The sequence below is a fragment of the Macrotis lagotis genome, chromosome 4 (assembly GCF_037893015.1).
Source record: "Macrotis lagotis isolate mMagLag1 chromosome 4, bilby.v1.9.chrom.fasta, whole genome shotgun sequence".
NCBI lineage: Eukaryota > Metazoa > Chordata > Mammalia > Peramelemorphia > Peramelidae > Macrotis > Macrotis lagotis.
The window spans coordinates 81,003,874-81,020,936 of NC_133661.1; the positions used below are offsets into that span (position 1 = coordinate 81,003,874).

At 35.4% G+C, this 17,063-nt stretch overlaps 1 protein-coding gene across 3 annotated transcripts in view; it reads right to left on the reverse strand.

Moving 5' to 3' along the window:
• The window catches only part of PLCE1 (phospholipase C epsilon 1), a 332,730-nt gene that overhangs the window by 282,976 nt on the left and 32,691 nt on the right, over positions 1-17,063 (reverse strand). For 2 of the 3 annotated variants that reach the window (XM_074233338.1, XM_074233336.1), the window contains exon 2: positions 11,972-13,532. In XM_074233338.1, coding sequence (XP_074089439.1) covers positions 11,972-13,171 — 1,200 coding nt within the window. In that variant the 5' untranslated portion in view covers positions 13,172-13,532. Of the gene's footprint in view, positions 1-11,971; positions 13,533-16,005; positions 16,092-17,063 lie in introns of those variants that run through there. The other variant, XM_074233337.1, reaches the window with a different exon arrangement.

Below are 17,063 nucleotides of genomic sequence, written 5' to 3' on the forward strand. Positions count from 1 at the left end.
GAGTGAATCCTGATACCATCTGGAACAAGAACTCCTTTATTCTTGCAAGACTCTTTAATATTCTATTTGAACCACCTTGCAGTGAAGGATTACATGGCTGCTCTTGGCAGCTATAAACTAAACAAAGTCTATTAGATTTGTTCAGATAGACTGTAAGTGTTCTTCTGGAATCTTCACAGTAAAATTTCCTATTCTTTTCAGGACCAACTATCTAGACAAAATCAACACAAGTTGGAAGGAATATCTTGCCCCAAATTATTTAGGAACTAAACTTATTAGTCCCAGAACACTCAAGTCAGAGTTATATTTAGGGTAGGGGGAGCTAGAGTGGCTAGCTACAGTGGCTAGAGTACTAGGCCGAAAGTCAAAAAGATCTGAGTTCAAATCTGAATTCAGACATTTACTAGCTTTGTGACCCTAAATGTTATCACAGCCCTGTTAGCCACAGTTCTCTCATATATCAAATTAACGGGTGAAGGAAATGATAAATCATTTCAGTATCTTTGCCAAAAAAATTCCAAATGGGGTTACAAAGAGTTGGGCATGACTGAAAAGCAATAGTCAGTAAAGAAATTCCATTTCAAATAACTCCAAAATATACAAAGTATCTGATGACCAATCTAAATATTATAAATAAATTATAACATGCAACTTCAACTAGGTCCTCACTAGATCAAGGCAGACTTTTATTCTTCTCTAATTGATTCCCTATTTTACTCTTCACAAAACTTCTCTAAAGTTTCTTTTCTTCCCTCAGACCTCCACATTCCTCATTGTTCTCAGATCAAGATTTCACCCCTTCCTTTACTGAACAGATTGGAATTAGAATTTCCAGGGATTCAATGAAAAAAGTCCAAAAGAAGGCTTAGCCCTACATGATCTAAAATTATATGATAAAGCATCAGTCATCAAAACTGTCGGGTATTGGCTAAGAAATACAGTGGTGGACCAGTGGAATAGACTAAGTGCAACAGTAGGAAACTATTATAGTAATCTGCTGTTTGATAAATCCAAAGAGTCCAGCTATTGGGATAAAAATTCTCTCTTCGATAAAAACTTCTGGGAAAATTGGAAGTTAGTATGGAAGAAACTTAGATTAGACCAACACCTCACACCCTATACCAAGATAAGATCCAAATGGATATAGGATTTAGACATAAAAAACAATATTATAAGTAAACTAGAAGATCAAGGAGTAGCTTACCTGTCAGTTCTATGGAAAGGGAAGCAGTTTATGACTAAGGAAGATATGGAGAACATCACTAAAAACAAACTAGATAATTTTGATTACATTAAATTAAAAAGCTTTTGCACAGACAAAAGCATTGCAACCAAGATCAAAAGAAATGTAGTAAACTGGGAAACAATCTTTACAACTAATATGTTTCTGACAAAGGACTCATTTCTAAAATATACAGAGAACTGAGTCAATTTAAAAAAAAAGCCATTCCCCAATTGACAAATGGTGAAAGAATATGCAAAGGCAATTTACAGATGAGGAGATCAAAGTAATCCATAATCATATGAAAAATTGCTCTAAATCATTACTTATTAGAGAAATTGAAAATCACAGCTTCTCTGAGGTACCACCTCACACCTCTCAGACTGGCCAATATGACCAGAAAGGACAATGATAATTGTTGGAAGTAATGTGGGAAATCTGGGACACTAAGACATTGTTGGTGGAGCTGTGAACTCATCCAACTTTTCTAGAGAGAAATTTGGAACTACATCCCCAAGGGCAATTAAAATGTGCATACTCTTTGATCCAGCAATACCACTACTGGGTATATATATACCCTGAAGAGATTATGAAAAAGGGTAAAAACATCACTTGTGCAAAAATATTCCTACCAGCCTTGTTTGTAGTGGCAAAGAATTGGGAATTAAGTAAATGTCCTTCAATTGGGGAATGGCTTAAGAAACTGTGGTATATGCATGCCATGGAACACTATTGTTCTATTAGAAACCAGGAGAGATGGGAATTCAGGGAAGCCTGGAGGGATCTGCATGAACTGATGCTGAATGAGATGAGCAGAACCAGAAAAACGTTGTACACTCTAACAGCTACATGGGGGTGATGATCAACCTTGATGGACTTGCTCATTCCATCAGTGCAACAACCAGGGATGATTTGGGGCTATCTGTGATGGAGAATACCATCTGTATCCAGAGAAAGAACTGTGAAGCTTGAACAAAGATCAAGGACTATTACCTTTAATTTAGAAAAAAACTGATATCTTATTGTCTGATCTTGCTATCTCTTATACTTTATGTTTCTTCCTTAAGGATATGATTTCTCTTTTATCACATTCGATTTGGATCAATGTATACCATGGAAACAATGAAAAGACTGGAAAATTGTCTTCTGTGGGGGGTTGGGTGGAAGAAGTAAGATTAGGGGAAAAATTGTAAAACTCAAAATAAATAAAATCTTTATAATTCAAAAAAAAGATTGGAATTATTCAACATACTCTCTTCTCTCATTCTCTTTATCTCAAAACCATGGATGAAAACTATAGGCTATTATTATTAATGAATATCAATTCAAAAGTTTTAAATAAAATACTGTCAAATATGCTATGGCAATTTATCCAAGAAATCATTCATTACAAGCAGTTTATATTTACACCAGGGATGTAAGGATAATTCAATGTCAGGAAAACAATTAACACAATCAAATGAAAAAATCTGGAAAAATATTATTATCACTAGATTTAGAAAAAGTTGACCAAGAGTAATACATTCATTTATGCTAAAAACTATACAGGGTATAGCCAGAGAGGAACCTTTTTTTACAAAAGAAATCTTAAAAGCATCTATCTAAGACTGTAGTAGAGGAAATATTGGACAGAGATATTCTGATTGATCTGTTGGCTCTGAGCTGACCATGTCAAATAGAAAACTGGCAATCTTTCTCTTTAGGAGCTGGCCTTGCATTAATATTAACTTCCATTCCATTGCTCAAGTCTATTGAAACTATATGCACCTCTTCCATCCCAAGGTCTTAGAAATATCAAACTCCTTGACAGTCCCATTTCTACCCCATTTTCTACATTAAGAAACCACTTGAAACCTATCTATACTTATATTTCACTGTCTACCCTAAATTACCAAACAAGATAAATCAGATAAGATAGGGTGTCCCTGCCCTAGACTGAAAGGACTAGGTCTTCTGGGCTAACACCCCTCAACAAAATAATGAATCCTTGTCCTGACTTGAAAGCCTTCATCTATCTATCCCTAATTACTTCATCATCCAGGCAGGATCTTTAAAAGCTCACCCTCTGCTCCTCCTCAGTTGAATTGAAGTCACCCTTTGGGCTGCCAGTCTGCTCTTGGGGAGTAGGAGACTCCAAATAAACTCATGTCCCTAAAGTATTTGGTAAACCTATAGGGGGTCGGCATAAAATCACGTTGCAGGTGCTGCAATTTAAATAACCCTTTTATAAACAATTGAGAAGGAAAGGAAAAGAAATATCTTCCACAATTATGGCTAAGGAAGCTGTTATTAACCAAATAAGGGACAGAGATGATCATAAAAGATAGAATGGAAAATTCTGATTACATTAAAATCAAAAGATTCTTTACAAAAATCAATACATTAGAATATGATGGGGATGGCTAGGTGGCTCAGTGGATAGAGCACCGGTCCTGGAGTCAGGAGGACCTGAGTTCAAATCCGCCCTCAGACACTTAATAATGACCTAGCTGTGTGGCCTTGGGCAAGCCACTTAACCCCATTGCCTTGCAAAAACTAAAAAAAAATATGATGGACAAGTTAACTTGGGAAAATGTTCACAATGAATTTTCCTTATAAAGGCTCTAGGATAAATACAAAATCAAATCATCTGGCATTCAAAGCCCCTCATAAGCTAGTCCCTTCTGAACTTTTCAGTCTTTTTACACCTTACTCTTAAAGATCTTCAATCCAATGATCCTGGTCTTCTGGCTATTCCACAAACAAGACAGTCTCTCTCTCTCTCTCTCTCTCTCTCTCTCTCTCTCTCTCTCTCTCTCAATGCTGGGTATTTTTTTTCGGGCTATCTCTCAAGCCTCAAATGGTCACTCTCCTCTACTCCACCCCAGTAACAATAAACATTAGATTCAAAGATTTCACTTTTATTTTTTGCTTTAAATGTTAATAGGAATACAAACTGGAGACTTTTTGTGGAAAGTACTTTCCTGAAGCTGTGAACGAACTATCTTGTATTTATTGAATGTATGATGCTCCAGAATATGGCTGGTCTTCATTTAAAAATGAAGAATAAATAAGATGTCCTTCTATGTGCTCATTGTTAACTGCTACTGCAACTTCAGAAAAGCAATAACTAGCCCTAAGTGATCATGAGTGACATTTTTGTGATGAGAGGTAAAATCTCGTGGGATTCTAAGTTAACATTGTTCTGAGTTTTGATTTCAGGTGTAATTTTCTGCCCTGTCATTAATCCAATAATTCACCATTCCAGTAGAGTGCCAAGGACAACCTAAAAGGGAATGGGATCAGAGAATCACTCTAGGGTCTATGCCTGGGAAAAGACAGGCATGAACTTAGTTTCCTTTATGTCCAAACTCAAAATCCTTTCTTCTACTTGGAAGCCTTGTTTCCTTGACTCTTGCCCATTGCTGTCTTTGCCCATATTTACTTATTGGCATGCTTTCTCTCCCAGACACTGGGAGCCCCTGGAGGGCAGGGACAGTCTTTTGCCTCCTTTTGTGTACCCAGCACTGAGCCCAGGTCTAGCACAGGGCTGGTTCTTAATAAGCAGTCACTGATTCCATGATTTGGTACATAAAGTGCTGCTGACAAACAGATGAATGATCAAAGAGGAGGAAAAGGCCCTTCTCAAAAGGAAAAAAAAAAAGACATGTTGTCATCAACTACATTAAAAAAATGACAAAGCATCAAGAAGAGGATACAAATGAAAACCATCAGCTTCTACCTTACCACCACCATAGGAACAAAGATAACCAAAAAGGGAAAATGGAAAATGACCATTCTTTGGAGAAGTTTTTAAGAAAGGTCCATGAACAGGCTTTGAGAGACGAGGGCATTGAGCTGGCCAGATTTGTCTGGATGCCCCCAAGCCACAAAAATGTGTCTGAGTTTTGTCAGACCCTACACACAGACCCTCCCAAACAGAGGAATAAAAGCCTTTATAACAATGTGTTTTACTGTTAACAAAGAACTGGAAATAAAGTTAGTGCCCCTCACCAGGAGTCAACAGATTATGAGATATGAATGTCATGAAATACTATGTGCCATAAGAAATAAGGAAAAGCATGAAATAAGAAAACCTAAGAAGATTTGTATGGTCTAAGATGAAGTGGAATGAGAACGGTGTATACAAAGAGATTAATAATGTAAAGGAATACAATACATAGTTCCTATATCTGGTTAGAGAGGTGATAGACTAGAGAGCCAAAGTGTGAATTTGTTTTCTTTGATGATGTTTGGTATGGGAGAAGGCTTTTATTTGAAGGGAATGGGATAGATGAAAACTGAAAAGTGCAATTGGGCGAGTGGTGATAATCATGCCAAAAAAATGCCAATGAAACATTTAAATTATAAAGAGCAAGTCTTAATATGAAGTTAAATTTGAAATATATTTTTAACTTCATAAAAGAAATTCATAAATTTATACATATTTTTTCTGTCTTTTGATTATTAAGAAGTTTATATTTGTAGGTGTTTAAGTTCACAAAAAAATACATTTGTTAAAAGAAATAAGACTTGATTCAGGCCTAAAATGATGGGCAGGTTTTAGTAAGTAGTTTTTATATCAGGTCATAGCTTTAAAATCACATGCCTGACTGAGATGCATAGAAAACATAAGAATCTCATCATGTTTGTTGATTAATTAAAAGCTATCTGCAAATAAATATACAAACAAATAAATAAATTTGACTTACCAATTAATTCACTATATTATATTACATTAAACAATAAAAGTTAAGTTTGAAAATAATTCATATTTTTAACTATTATTTTTCAACTTACCTATGTGTAAGAAATATCTTTTTATTTATTTGTTTCTTCCTTGATTTCTGTCAAAATAATTTTCAAGTTGTCCTTGTATAGGTCTTTTTGTATGTCATGATACATCAATGCCTAATTTTTTTTCTTTTGCACTCTGCAACTATTAAATAGGAAGCAAATGATTTTCTTTTTTTTTAAATCTACTCCTTTACTGAAGTCACTTATTCCCTTCATTAATTTTTCTGTTGTCTGTCTTAGATTTTTGGAATGTAAATAAGGCTGCAATACTTCCTAAAAGAGAAGGATAAAGATAGGGACTGACTGACTCTCCTAAAAGAAAACATTTGGAAAGTTCCTACTGCTGATCAGTCAGTTTCATATTCTACCCTTTATACCAGCATCCAGCTGATGGCAGTATTTGGCCAGGACACTAGAGGAAAAATACAAACTATAAGAGCAAACACTGAAGTACATAAGGCAGCTGAGAAAACCCAGCAAAGAAACTAAAAAAACATTTTTTTTTAAACAGCATAGAAAATAGGAGAAATTCTTTCGGTAAACAACGTGGGGAAAGGTAAATGTGGAAATTAACAAAGAAACTCAAAAACTCACATCAGCAAATATGCAGTAAACAAAGAAGAAACAAAGATAAATAAAATGTGCTTTCTGTCCTCATGGGGTTTACAATCTGGGTGTTGAGACCTGGCTCTCACAAATAAGTATAATGTAAACTGACTGACAGGCAAGATGCAAAGTACTGGAGGGGGCAAAGTCAAGTTCAATTTCAATTGAGGGACTCTGGAAATACTTCATAGCTGCCCATAGATAATCAACATGCTGAGAATTGACAACTAACTACTCATGATTCTATACTCACAATCCAATATAAATCATTATAAATTAGGAGCTCAAGTGAATAAACCTTGACAGGGTGCTTCACCCACCACTAAAGTCTTGTTCTTCTGTCAATTCACAGTTCTGCAGAGTCTTCAGGGTATGAACTCTAAATAAGGTGAAAACTCTGCCAAAACCTATCAAACAGGGAGTTTTGGGCACAGACACTGAGGCATCTGTATGTGTGCCCTCCTTATCTGTGGCAGATCTACCTAGCTAGGTTAGTAAAGACTCATCACCAAGAGGGTTTACCAAAACTGAGGAGGTTTGAGGGTCAAAGAAACTAAAAAATCATTTACTGAGGTTCTTAGACAACATCATGAGGTCCATGAAGGGGGCTCTGGATGATTCTCTCAGAGCCAGTAGAAGGCACGATTGTACTTCAATCACCTCATCATGCTTGACTAGTAGTGGGAAGAGGAAAAAAGTTTCCTATCTTAAAAAGCTGAGGAAGGAAAATGAAGTAGGAGTTAGAGTTTTCCCTTAGCCCATTTAAAACTGCCTGATCACAACAGGATTGGCAGACTAGATAATGAAATTTAAGTCAGGGACATTGTTTCAACTTCAAATTTGGATTAACTAAGCTTTTGACAGCAAATACACTTTGACAGAAAATATATTTGGTAAATACAAGTATAGTTTCTAATATTTTCCAGTGACAATTTCATTCTTGTTCCAGGATTATGGTCAAGAAATTTAGATTGTTAGAGCTGGAAAGAGTTTGGAAGATGAAGAAACTGAGAAGACTGTTAAAGCTGGAAGGGGTTTGGAAGATGAAGAAACTAAGAAAGAGATTTTATAAAGGAAGTTGGGGACATTAAAATGGGAATAATCTGAAGGGATCGGTTGCCTAGAAAGACTACTTTTCTGCCTCAAGGAATAGAGCTCCTGGGGGCAATTCATAAATGGAAGAGTAGGAAGATATGGACACAGGAAATTTCAGAGAAAATAGGTAGGGGAAGTGACCATGGAAAAGGCAAAGGTTAATAATAAATTGAACAATCAGGGATACAGGAAAATTCCTACTATGAGAAAATAGCCTATCTATCATTTGCAGAGTGAGAATTAACATTGAGCACATTAAAAAGTATGTAAAAGGAAAGTTGGGAGCTAGATTGCAATGGAATTGAAATGCCAAACAGAGGAGTCTGTATTTGACATTTAAATACAATAGGGAGCCAGTGGGGTTTACTGAATAGGTGAGTCAGCCCCAAGTTTTAGGAACATTTCTTTGGCAGTTGTGTGGAGGATATATTGAAAAAAGGAAGAGACTGGAGGCAGGGAGACACATAAGTTCAGATGAAATGTGATGGGACCCATAACTAAAGTGGTAAATGTGAGAACAGGAAAAAAAAGGTGAGTTTGGAAGAAAAAATAACAAGTTTTGTTTTTTGGAAATAATTTGTAAATGTCCAATAACCTTTGGGATCAGAGGTTCAGGTAGCAAGGACTGGCTTTGACTGGAAAAAAGACCACTTCATCATTAGAATTTAAGTAAAGTTCTTAGATAATGGAAGGTATTATCTGAGATGTGGGAAAAAAAGGAAAAAGAGGGAAGCTTTTGGCAAATAACTTATTTTTTTCAGTACAGTGTAAGACAAAGGTCTTCAGCTGAGGAGAGAAGTAATCCAGGGTCCTAGTTCTGTCAAGGAACAAAAAGCAAGGAATTTGAGATTAAAGAAGATAGTGTAATGTTGAACTGGTTAAATATGGGGTTGAGATTAGGAAGAGAAAAACTGAAGTCAAAGTCAGAATGACAAATCACTTTCCTCTCTGATGGCTGATTTCCTTTTCTATTACATGAGATGGTTTGCCTTTACTGTTCTCTAAAGATTCATCCAATTCTGTTTCTTTGATTTTATACATATCTGAGCAAGTTTGCAATAGGGAGACTTGGCCTAGGATTGTAACAAAGCTTCTATTTCACTGCTAATCAACTTGGTCTTCATTATAGAGGACACTTTTCATTTGTGTTTTTAAATTCTATGCTTTCTTTTAGTCATTACCAAAGCCAATGATGGCATTTTTATATAGATACGATTTGTACTTAAAGAGAGTTTCATATATAATCTCAAAATGTTTATCTTGACAAATCCTGGGCTGTTTTTGCCTTAAATTTGTGCTTTAAAGGGATATTGTATTAAGATGAGAAAGTCAGTGAATGACAATGTGAAAATTATGATCTCAGTTGAAATGGTTAAAATTTATTTTTTAGACTGGGTTGACCATGAAGAGGAGAAATCTTAAAATTTCAGATTTTTATTGGATTGTAAATGGGAATTTGACTTGATGGAAGGTTGTCACAAATCTTCAATTTGTTAAAAAAAAATACACTACTTGCAAATCACAATAAAACACAGTGCAATAAAATGAAGTATGTCTGTATTGCAAAATTATAAAGATCAAGCATGGCCCCAAATATGAGATAGGAGAAGACACCTCCACCACTTCACTTCTTTGCTGAGGTGCAAAATCTAAGTATGTGGAGCACTGCAATATGTTTTCAGACTTTTCCTATGTATTGACTGGTTTATTTGATTGTTTCTCTTTCTAATTTTTTAAAAATATTTTTATATAGTTGGTTCTCTGGAAGGGGGAAGGGATACTGAGAGGAATTTAATCAGTTAACATGTGTGTAGCAATATATAGTTTTAAAAAACTTTCACAAACACATATATGTATATTTTATATATAATATGTATAATTGTATATATGTATAATATATAATGCATATATGTAAAATAATATAAATAATATATATATATATATATATATATATATATATATATATATATATAAAATTTCATTCGACCCTTTCAAATGCAATGAAGTAGGAAGGATAGGGTACATGCTTAGAAGATCATCCAGTCCAATTTATTCATTTTACAGATAAGAAAGCAGAGGCCCAGAGGGTGTTTTCAAGAGTATACAAGTGGTATACAAACAATAACCTGTAAGTATTATGAGCTGCCCCACTGGGGACCTAACTGGCTAGTTATAGTTGAACAATGCAGCACCTTTACCTGCCAATGCTCTGCCCAAAGGAATGTAAATTGTGATCTCAAAGAGGACCACAACATCAGGGAGGTGATGCCATGACAGGCACATGAATTAGATTTGAGTAAGGGGGCCTATGCTAAGTTACCAGCCTCACTTTCTCCTCCAGAGTCATCTGAGTCCAGTGGACAAATATGGATCAAAATGACTGGAGCTGGCTCTGGATGCAGTGGGATAAATTGATCTTTTTTAAGTCCATTCACTGATTCCCAACTATTCCAATATTGAATCACTTCAAATTCTAAGACCAAAAACAACAAAAAAAGGCTATCCATGCCATTTTCCTGACAGAATGTGTTCACATTTTGTTTCAGTGTCATATTTTGACAAATCAATATTTCAAACATTTTCTATTATTATATATGTTATGGTGATCTGTAGTTGGTAATTTTTTTTTTTGGTTTTTGCAAGGCAATGGGATTAAATGATTTGTCCAAGGTCACACAGCTAGGTAATTATTATATGTCTGAGGCCACATTTGAACTCGGGTCCTCCTGACTCCAGGGCCAGTGCTCTATCCACTGTGCCACCTAGCTGTCTCTGAAATCAGTAATTTTTGATGTTACTAGTGTAATTGTTTTGAGGCACCACAAACAGCCCCCATATAAGACAATGAACTTAATCAATACATGATGTGTGTTCTGACTGCTCTATTCCTCTGACAGCTCCTCTGTTCTCTCTATTCTCCATTCTCTGCCCCTTCTCTTGGCCCTCCCTATTCCCTGAGACATAACAATATTGAATTAGGTCAATTAATTACCTATGATGGCCTCGAAGTTGTCAAGTAAAAGGAAGAATCAACTGAAATGGTGACCTTCATTCAAAATCAGGATCACAGACTCAAAATCCATAGCTCTTTCCACTCAATGTATAATTTCTAAATCAGTAAAGGTAAAATAAACTCCATATTATAGATATTGATCATACCACATATGAAGTATTATATCCAGTACTGGGTGACACTACTAAAAAAGAAGAGTGAACAACCAGAATATAATAGAGGTGTACAACTAATATAACATGCTATGATTTTAACTGGCCACAAAGACCCTGGGGAATGGTCTTTCTTTCCATTCTGGGAAGAGAGGAAGCTAACACAAGATCAGAAATTGATGATGTTCTTGGTTTATTTGTCTTTTCCCCACACATATAGGGAGTTTTGAGGATTTTTTGAAAGGAGACTAAGAGAAGAAGTAGAAGATAATGGACATGGAAAGCAGTAACATCTACAATTCCCTCTTTCAAACTCAAGCCTCCATTGGAGATCATGAAAAATGACTTCTAAATGAACAAAATGAAAGGTATATAATCATGTTTTTATTACTTAATCATAGCATGCTGGTTTCAATAACTGAGACACTGGGGCAGCTAGGTGGCGCAGTGGATAGAGCACTGGCTCTGCAGTCAGGAGTACCTGGGTTCAAATCTGGCCTCAGACACTTAATAATAATTACTTAGCTGTGTGGCCTTGGACAAGCCACTTAACCTCATTTGCCTTGCAAAAATAAAAAAATAAAAATAAATAACTGAGACACTGAGGAAAAACACTTAGAAGATAACAATTTTGCCCCTTCCCAATGTCCTACCCCACCCCTGCACTTGAACATCCAGTCTTTCCAACTTGTCTATCCTTTACAAAATTACTCTTCCAACTCCTATAACAATATATATATGTATATATATGTATATATATACTCTTTCTCTCTCTCTCTCTCTCTCTCTCTCTCTATATATATATATATATATAATGCACATTAAGTATATTTACAAATGATCTTCAAACTGTCACCTCTCAACTGTGACAGAACAACTTCTCTGTGTTCCAGAAGTCCTCCAAGGGTCACTTCAGTTATACTCTTTTTAATATTTTAAGCAGTTAGCACTATGTTAAATTAATTGAAAAATGCATTGTGTCAGTCCACCAATAACAAGTTATGATTTACATAAAAGTGAGACTTTTCAGCAATTAAGTAAGAGAAGATTAAGACTGGAAAAATAATGAAATCAAACAAATTTTTCAAAAGAACAATGATGTCTTACCAGATACCAATGGGATTTTCCAAGACAGAGATTCATGTCTTGCTTATTCTGTACTATTGCAATAGGCTCCCCTGAACTGCTCAAGTTCTTACTGTTATGATTTCTTTTCTGTTCAATGTAACTCCAAGCTTCAGGCCCTATGTGCCCAGAAGGCAGGGTTCTCATAATTGCTCTGGTTCCAGTATAAACAGATTTCTTAACTTCCTTATCATTTTTGCAAAATCTTCTAATTAACAGTGTAGACCGCTCCTTTTTGTTTTTTAAAAAATCATCCTCCATATCTTCTTCAAAATTATCAGTACAATCTTGCAAATGTTTCAAAAAGGCCTTGGTGGGCATTCTTCCAGGAAAATTAGCACCACAGAAGCTTTTATCTGAACATATCATTTTAACCTTCTGGCAAGATCTATTTACACATAAATATTTAGCACTTAAAGCATCACAGTTATCACATTCCTTCAGATCATTTTTATTGTCACAGTCATTTTCCAGTTCCATTAATCTACAAGTACATTCTGAGTAACTGCCCTTTTGATCATCTCTAATATTTGGAAGTTCTACACAGTTGCCACAATCATCTAAAATGAAGCTGTCAGATATGGTACAAAAAGTCTCTGAGACAGTTCTCTCGACTGCATAATGAAAATGAAATATAGCCATGTTATCAGGATGACCTCTGTTAGTCTGAATAATTGCTGATTGACTTCTTATAGGAAGTGTTTCTCCTGAAGGTTCATCTACTTCCAGTTTAATTCCAGAAAACATGTTTTTTTCCAGTGTAGATGAAATTCCAGTATCCAAACACAGGTTTTCTTTTGATATAGATTCCCATGATTTACAGAACTGGTCATGGGAATTCTGACAGTTAAGAGGCATATTGTTACAGTTAATGTTAATATATTCCATTGAATCTGACATACTTCTCTCATCAAAGTTTTCATGGCTATTCTTATCATTCATAGTTTCTTGATTTGATACTGAGAAAATCTTGGGCAATGAACTTTCAATATGTTCTTCTCTATATCTCTTTAAGCATGAGAGAGTATGAGGGATTTCTTTGTTCAGTTTATTTGAATGTCTTCTTATAACATTGCTATCTGAGGCATTTTCATTACTTTCATCAGCAGCAGAGTGAGCAGTTATTACTTTCTTCTGTGTCACAGGAACAAGAACAGATGCAACCAATTCTTCAGAGGTCATCTTTACATACACTGATTTCAATTATTGGAGCTTTTTTTCTCTCTTTCTCTAATGATTACATCATTATTTCTATGAAATAACAGTCTGAGAGAAAAATAATTTAACATATATAAGTCCTGTTTTAATATGACAATTATTCTCTTCACACAGTTGCCATAGGTCAAAAAAGGTTATTCCTTTGGTAACTTGTTTTCCAGAAGACTTTTGTAAATATAGAAATTTTGTAGTTTACTTTTGCCAACAGTAATTTTCTACCCTCTGTCTGTTGTTCTATGAGGTGCAATGAAATTATTTTATTTAATTTTTAGCAGAGTGGGCATCTCTTAGCTGCATTTGATTTAGGAGCCAGTTCAGGAATTTCCTATAGAAAAAAAAGAGAATATTATACAACCTGGATTTTAAAAAATAATTACAATTTCAAAATAAGCAAAAACATTGCCAAATTATTAGATTTAATTTTTATAATTAGAAATATATTTACTTTTAAAAATAATAGTGAGCATAGCTATAGATTTCATTTATAATATAAACCTTACTTTGGAAAAATTACATCTACAGTTATGACAAGATGCTGTTAGTGCAATAGTTATAAAATTCTAAATTTTTATATTATAGATAAATAAGTTCTATAAAAATAATTATATTTAGTCATACTTAATTTGATTTCCTTTGTTAATGAAAGAAACTGAAAGGTTTGTTATTTCATTTATTCAAGCTAATATATGTTCTGGTATTTTGATAATAAATTTTATGTCTTGGATTTCTATGAATAGAAATGAGTACTTTTATGTCTTACTGCCTTTATAGTTTACCCCTCACACTCCTCTTCCCCATCTCCACTTTGACTTAATTTGCAGTAGTTACACATCTCTCAAACACAAACAATTTCTCATCCACTCTCAAGCACAAGGAGACTTTAAGCACATACTGAACAATAATAGTTAATAAAAGCCAATGCTTTATAACACTTATGTATTAGGCATTGTGCTAAGCACTTTTCAATTATTATCTTATTTGATCCTCAGAACCAAGGCATTATCATTACCCTCGTTTTGCAGGAGAGGAAACTTAGGCAAATAGGTTAAGAGACTAGCCCAACATCACACTGCCAGTATCTGAAAGCCAAATCCAAATTCAGGTTTTCCTGACTCCAGGCTCCACTGAGCCACCTCCCTGCCAAGAGTCAAAAAGAAGGCAATAATAGGTCCAGAAGTGGAATTTGTTATGAATACCAGTGTATCCTAACATGAATGAATGACAGAAAGGACATAACATTTTTGTGTACAGGCACCTCTGGTAGTTTGATGAACCTTTTTCATAATCATGTTTTTAAATGCATAAAAATACAGAGGATTACAAAGGAAACCAATTTTGTTGGTTTTTAAGTTTTTAAGTTTACAGACATTAAGAAACTCTGTTAAGAGCCCTAGTTTCTCACATATTCCTTCTAGGATCACAGAAATGTAAAGCTGGAAGGGACTGTAAATCATTTGGTACATGTCCCTAATTTTTACAGCTGAAGGCACTGAGGCCCAGAACAGCAGGCCACTACTACTACCAATAGGTAGCAAGTAGTAGGAACCTAATTACAAATCAAGATCACCATATCACTTTCTTTAAAAAATAATAAGGGGGGAGCTAGGTGGTGCAGTGGATAGAGCACTGGTCCTGGAGTCAGGAGTACTTGAGTTCAAATCTGGCCTCAGGAGCACTTGAGTTCAAACTCAGACACTTAATAATTATCTAACTGTGTGGCTTTGGGCAAGCCACTTAGCCCCACTGCCTTGAAAAAAAGCCTAAAAAAAAAAGACACCTTTGATCCCACCTCTCCCAAAAAGGAACAGTATTATACTGTGCAGCAAGTATAATTTTAAAATAAATGAAAATATTGACAAGTTATTAGATCTAATTTTTATGATTATAAATGTATTCACTTTTTAAATAAATCACACTTACCATAGAGCTTAGTTATACATTTCATTTAAAATAATTATATTTACAATTTCAATAAAATTCTAAAGTCACTTATGGCTGGGTTCCTGTGTCCCTAGTCTTATTAATGCTATGTCAGGATTTGACATGCCTACTAAAGAGAAGATTTTAATCATCCCCAAATGGTTTACATTTGCTCTTTGGGAAGGAGTTTTATTATTATTTTTTAGGTTTTTGCAAGGCAAATGGGGCTAAGTGGCTTGCCCAAGGCCACACAGCTAGGTAATTATTAAGTGTCTGAGACTGGATTTGAACCCAGGTACTCCTGACTCCAAGGCCGGTGCTTTATCCACTATGCCACCTAGATGCCCGGGTTTTGTTTATTTTGTTTATTTCTAGGAACAAAAGATGGTGGAATTCCATCTTAGCTGGTGTAAGATTGTTTTGATCTGTTTTTAGATCATTTTTTGCTGGTAAAGAAAGATGTCTGCTTTTTTAGATCTTTTCTGACCAGTGCTGTCCTTCTTTCCACATACTATGATGAGGTAGTTATATTGGCTGGACAAAACCTAATTCATGAAAGATTGGAGTTCATGATCTGAAAGGGAAGGAAAAAACCAAGGGAGCTCATGAAGCCTCAGGTAGGCCAAAGTAAAGGGGAAGGTGGGGAAGAAAAACCAATCTGAAAAGAGATAAGGGTAGTTCATAATAAATATCAGGTCTAGGAAAGGGAGAAGTGACAGTGGAAGAGGATTGAGCCACACAGTGAAGGCTCAGGAGGACAACCAGAGTGAGAAAAATGACCTTTTAGCTTCAGGTTCAAAATATAGGTGGATCTAAGGTAGAAGTAATTTTTAGGATGCGTAATAACTAATTAGAAAGCCAACAAGTCAGTGACATACCAAAGCAGTAAATGTTTTCAAGTACTCGAAAGAATTTCATAGAGAGGGTTGAATAGATTTGTTCTGTTACTACAGAGGGCAGACCTAGAACAAAAGAAAGGAAGTTACAGGAAGATTCCAGATCAATGCTAAAACAAAACTTGTCAAAATTTATAGTTGGATAAGACTGGAATGGCACCCCTTCTGCTGGCACCCCTTCTTCATTCAGCCTTCCTCCACATGGTCATGAGCACCTGACTTCTAAATTTTTTGTTCTTTCTTGATCTTAGCTGAACAAGCATCCAGAGAGGACTATGTTTAGGAATAGTAGCAATCTTCTAAGTTCTAAAAGGCCTGAGGGTCCCAAGAAGTCTACAAGAATGGCAGCTGCAATGTCTGGCTGGAGAAGTATCTGCCCAGGACAGATTGACCACCAGAAAGAACAGAGCCAATTGGAACACTCCCCTGGCAGGCTTTTACCAGAAAGTGTTTGGATAGTTCAAGGGAAAGGTGAAATATAAAAATGACTACTCAGCAGTCTTGAAAACTGTATTATGGCCTAATGTGATTTGAATATTAGTAGTTATATGTAAAGTTACCGATAAGCATTATGAAGTGTGTGTGGGTGTTATCATTGTTTTCTGTATGACTTTTTCTACATCAGATTTATATTGTACACTCTTTTCTTGAGAGGGAGAGAAGGGAGGCTCTAGGCTTGAATCAGACTGTCTGCAGGTCCCAGTGAGACTGATTACCTCTACTTCCCTTAATTAAAGTTCAGACTTCCTTGGAAACAATCTAATCCAGGACTGCATGCCTGAAGCTTCTGGATATCCAAGAAGGTGTTGGGATATGTTTTGGGAGTCCCATATGTATTTAGCATTCACATGACTGTTTTCTTTCTTTCTAAACTAAGCTTGCACTTGTCCTATCATTGGGTGAGTTAGGAACTTCATTTGGATTGCCCTGTGTTTTGGCAGGGTATCCTGGAGAAATTCTTCCTTATGCCTTGGCTACACCTGGAAATATTTTGTCCAAACCTCTACTTAGATCATTTTATGAATCAGGTATGTGGGAAG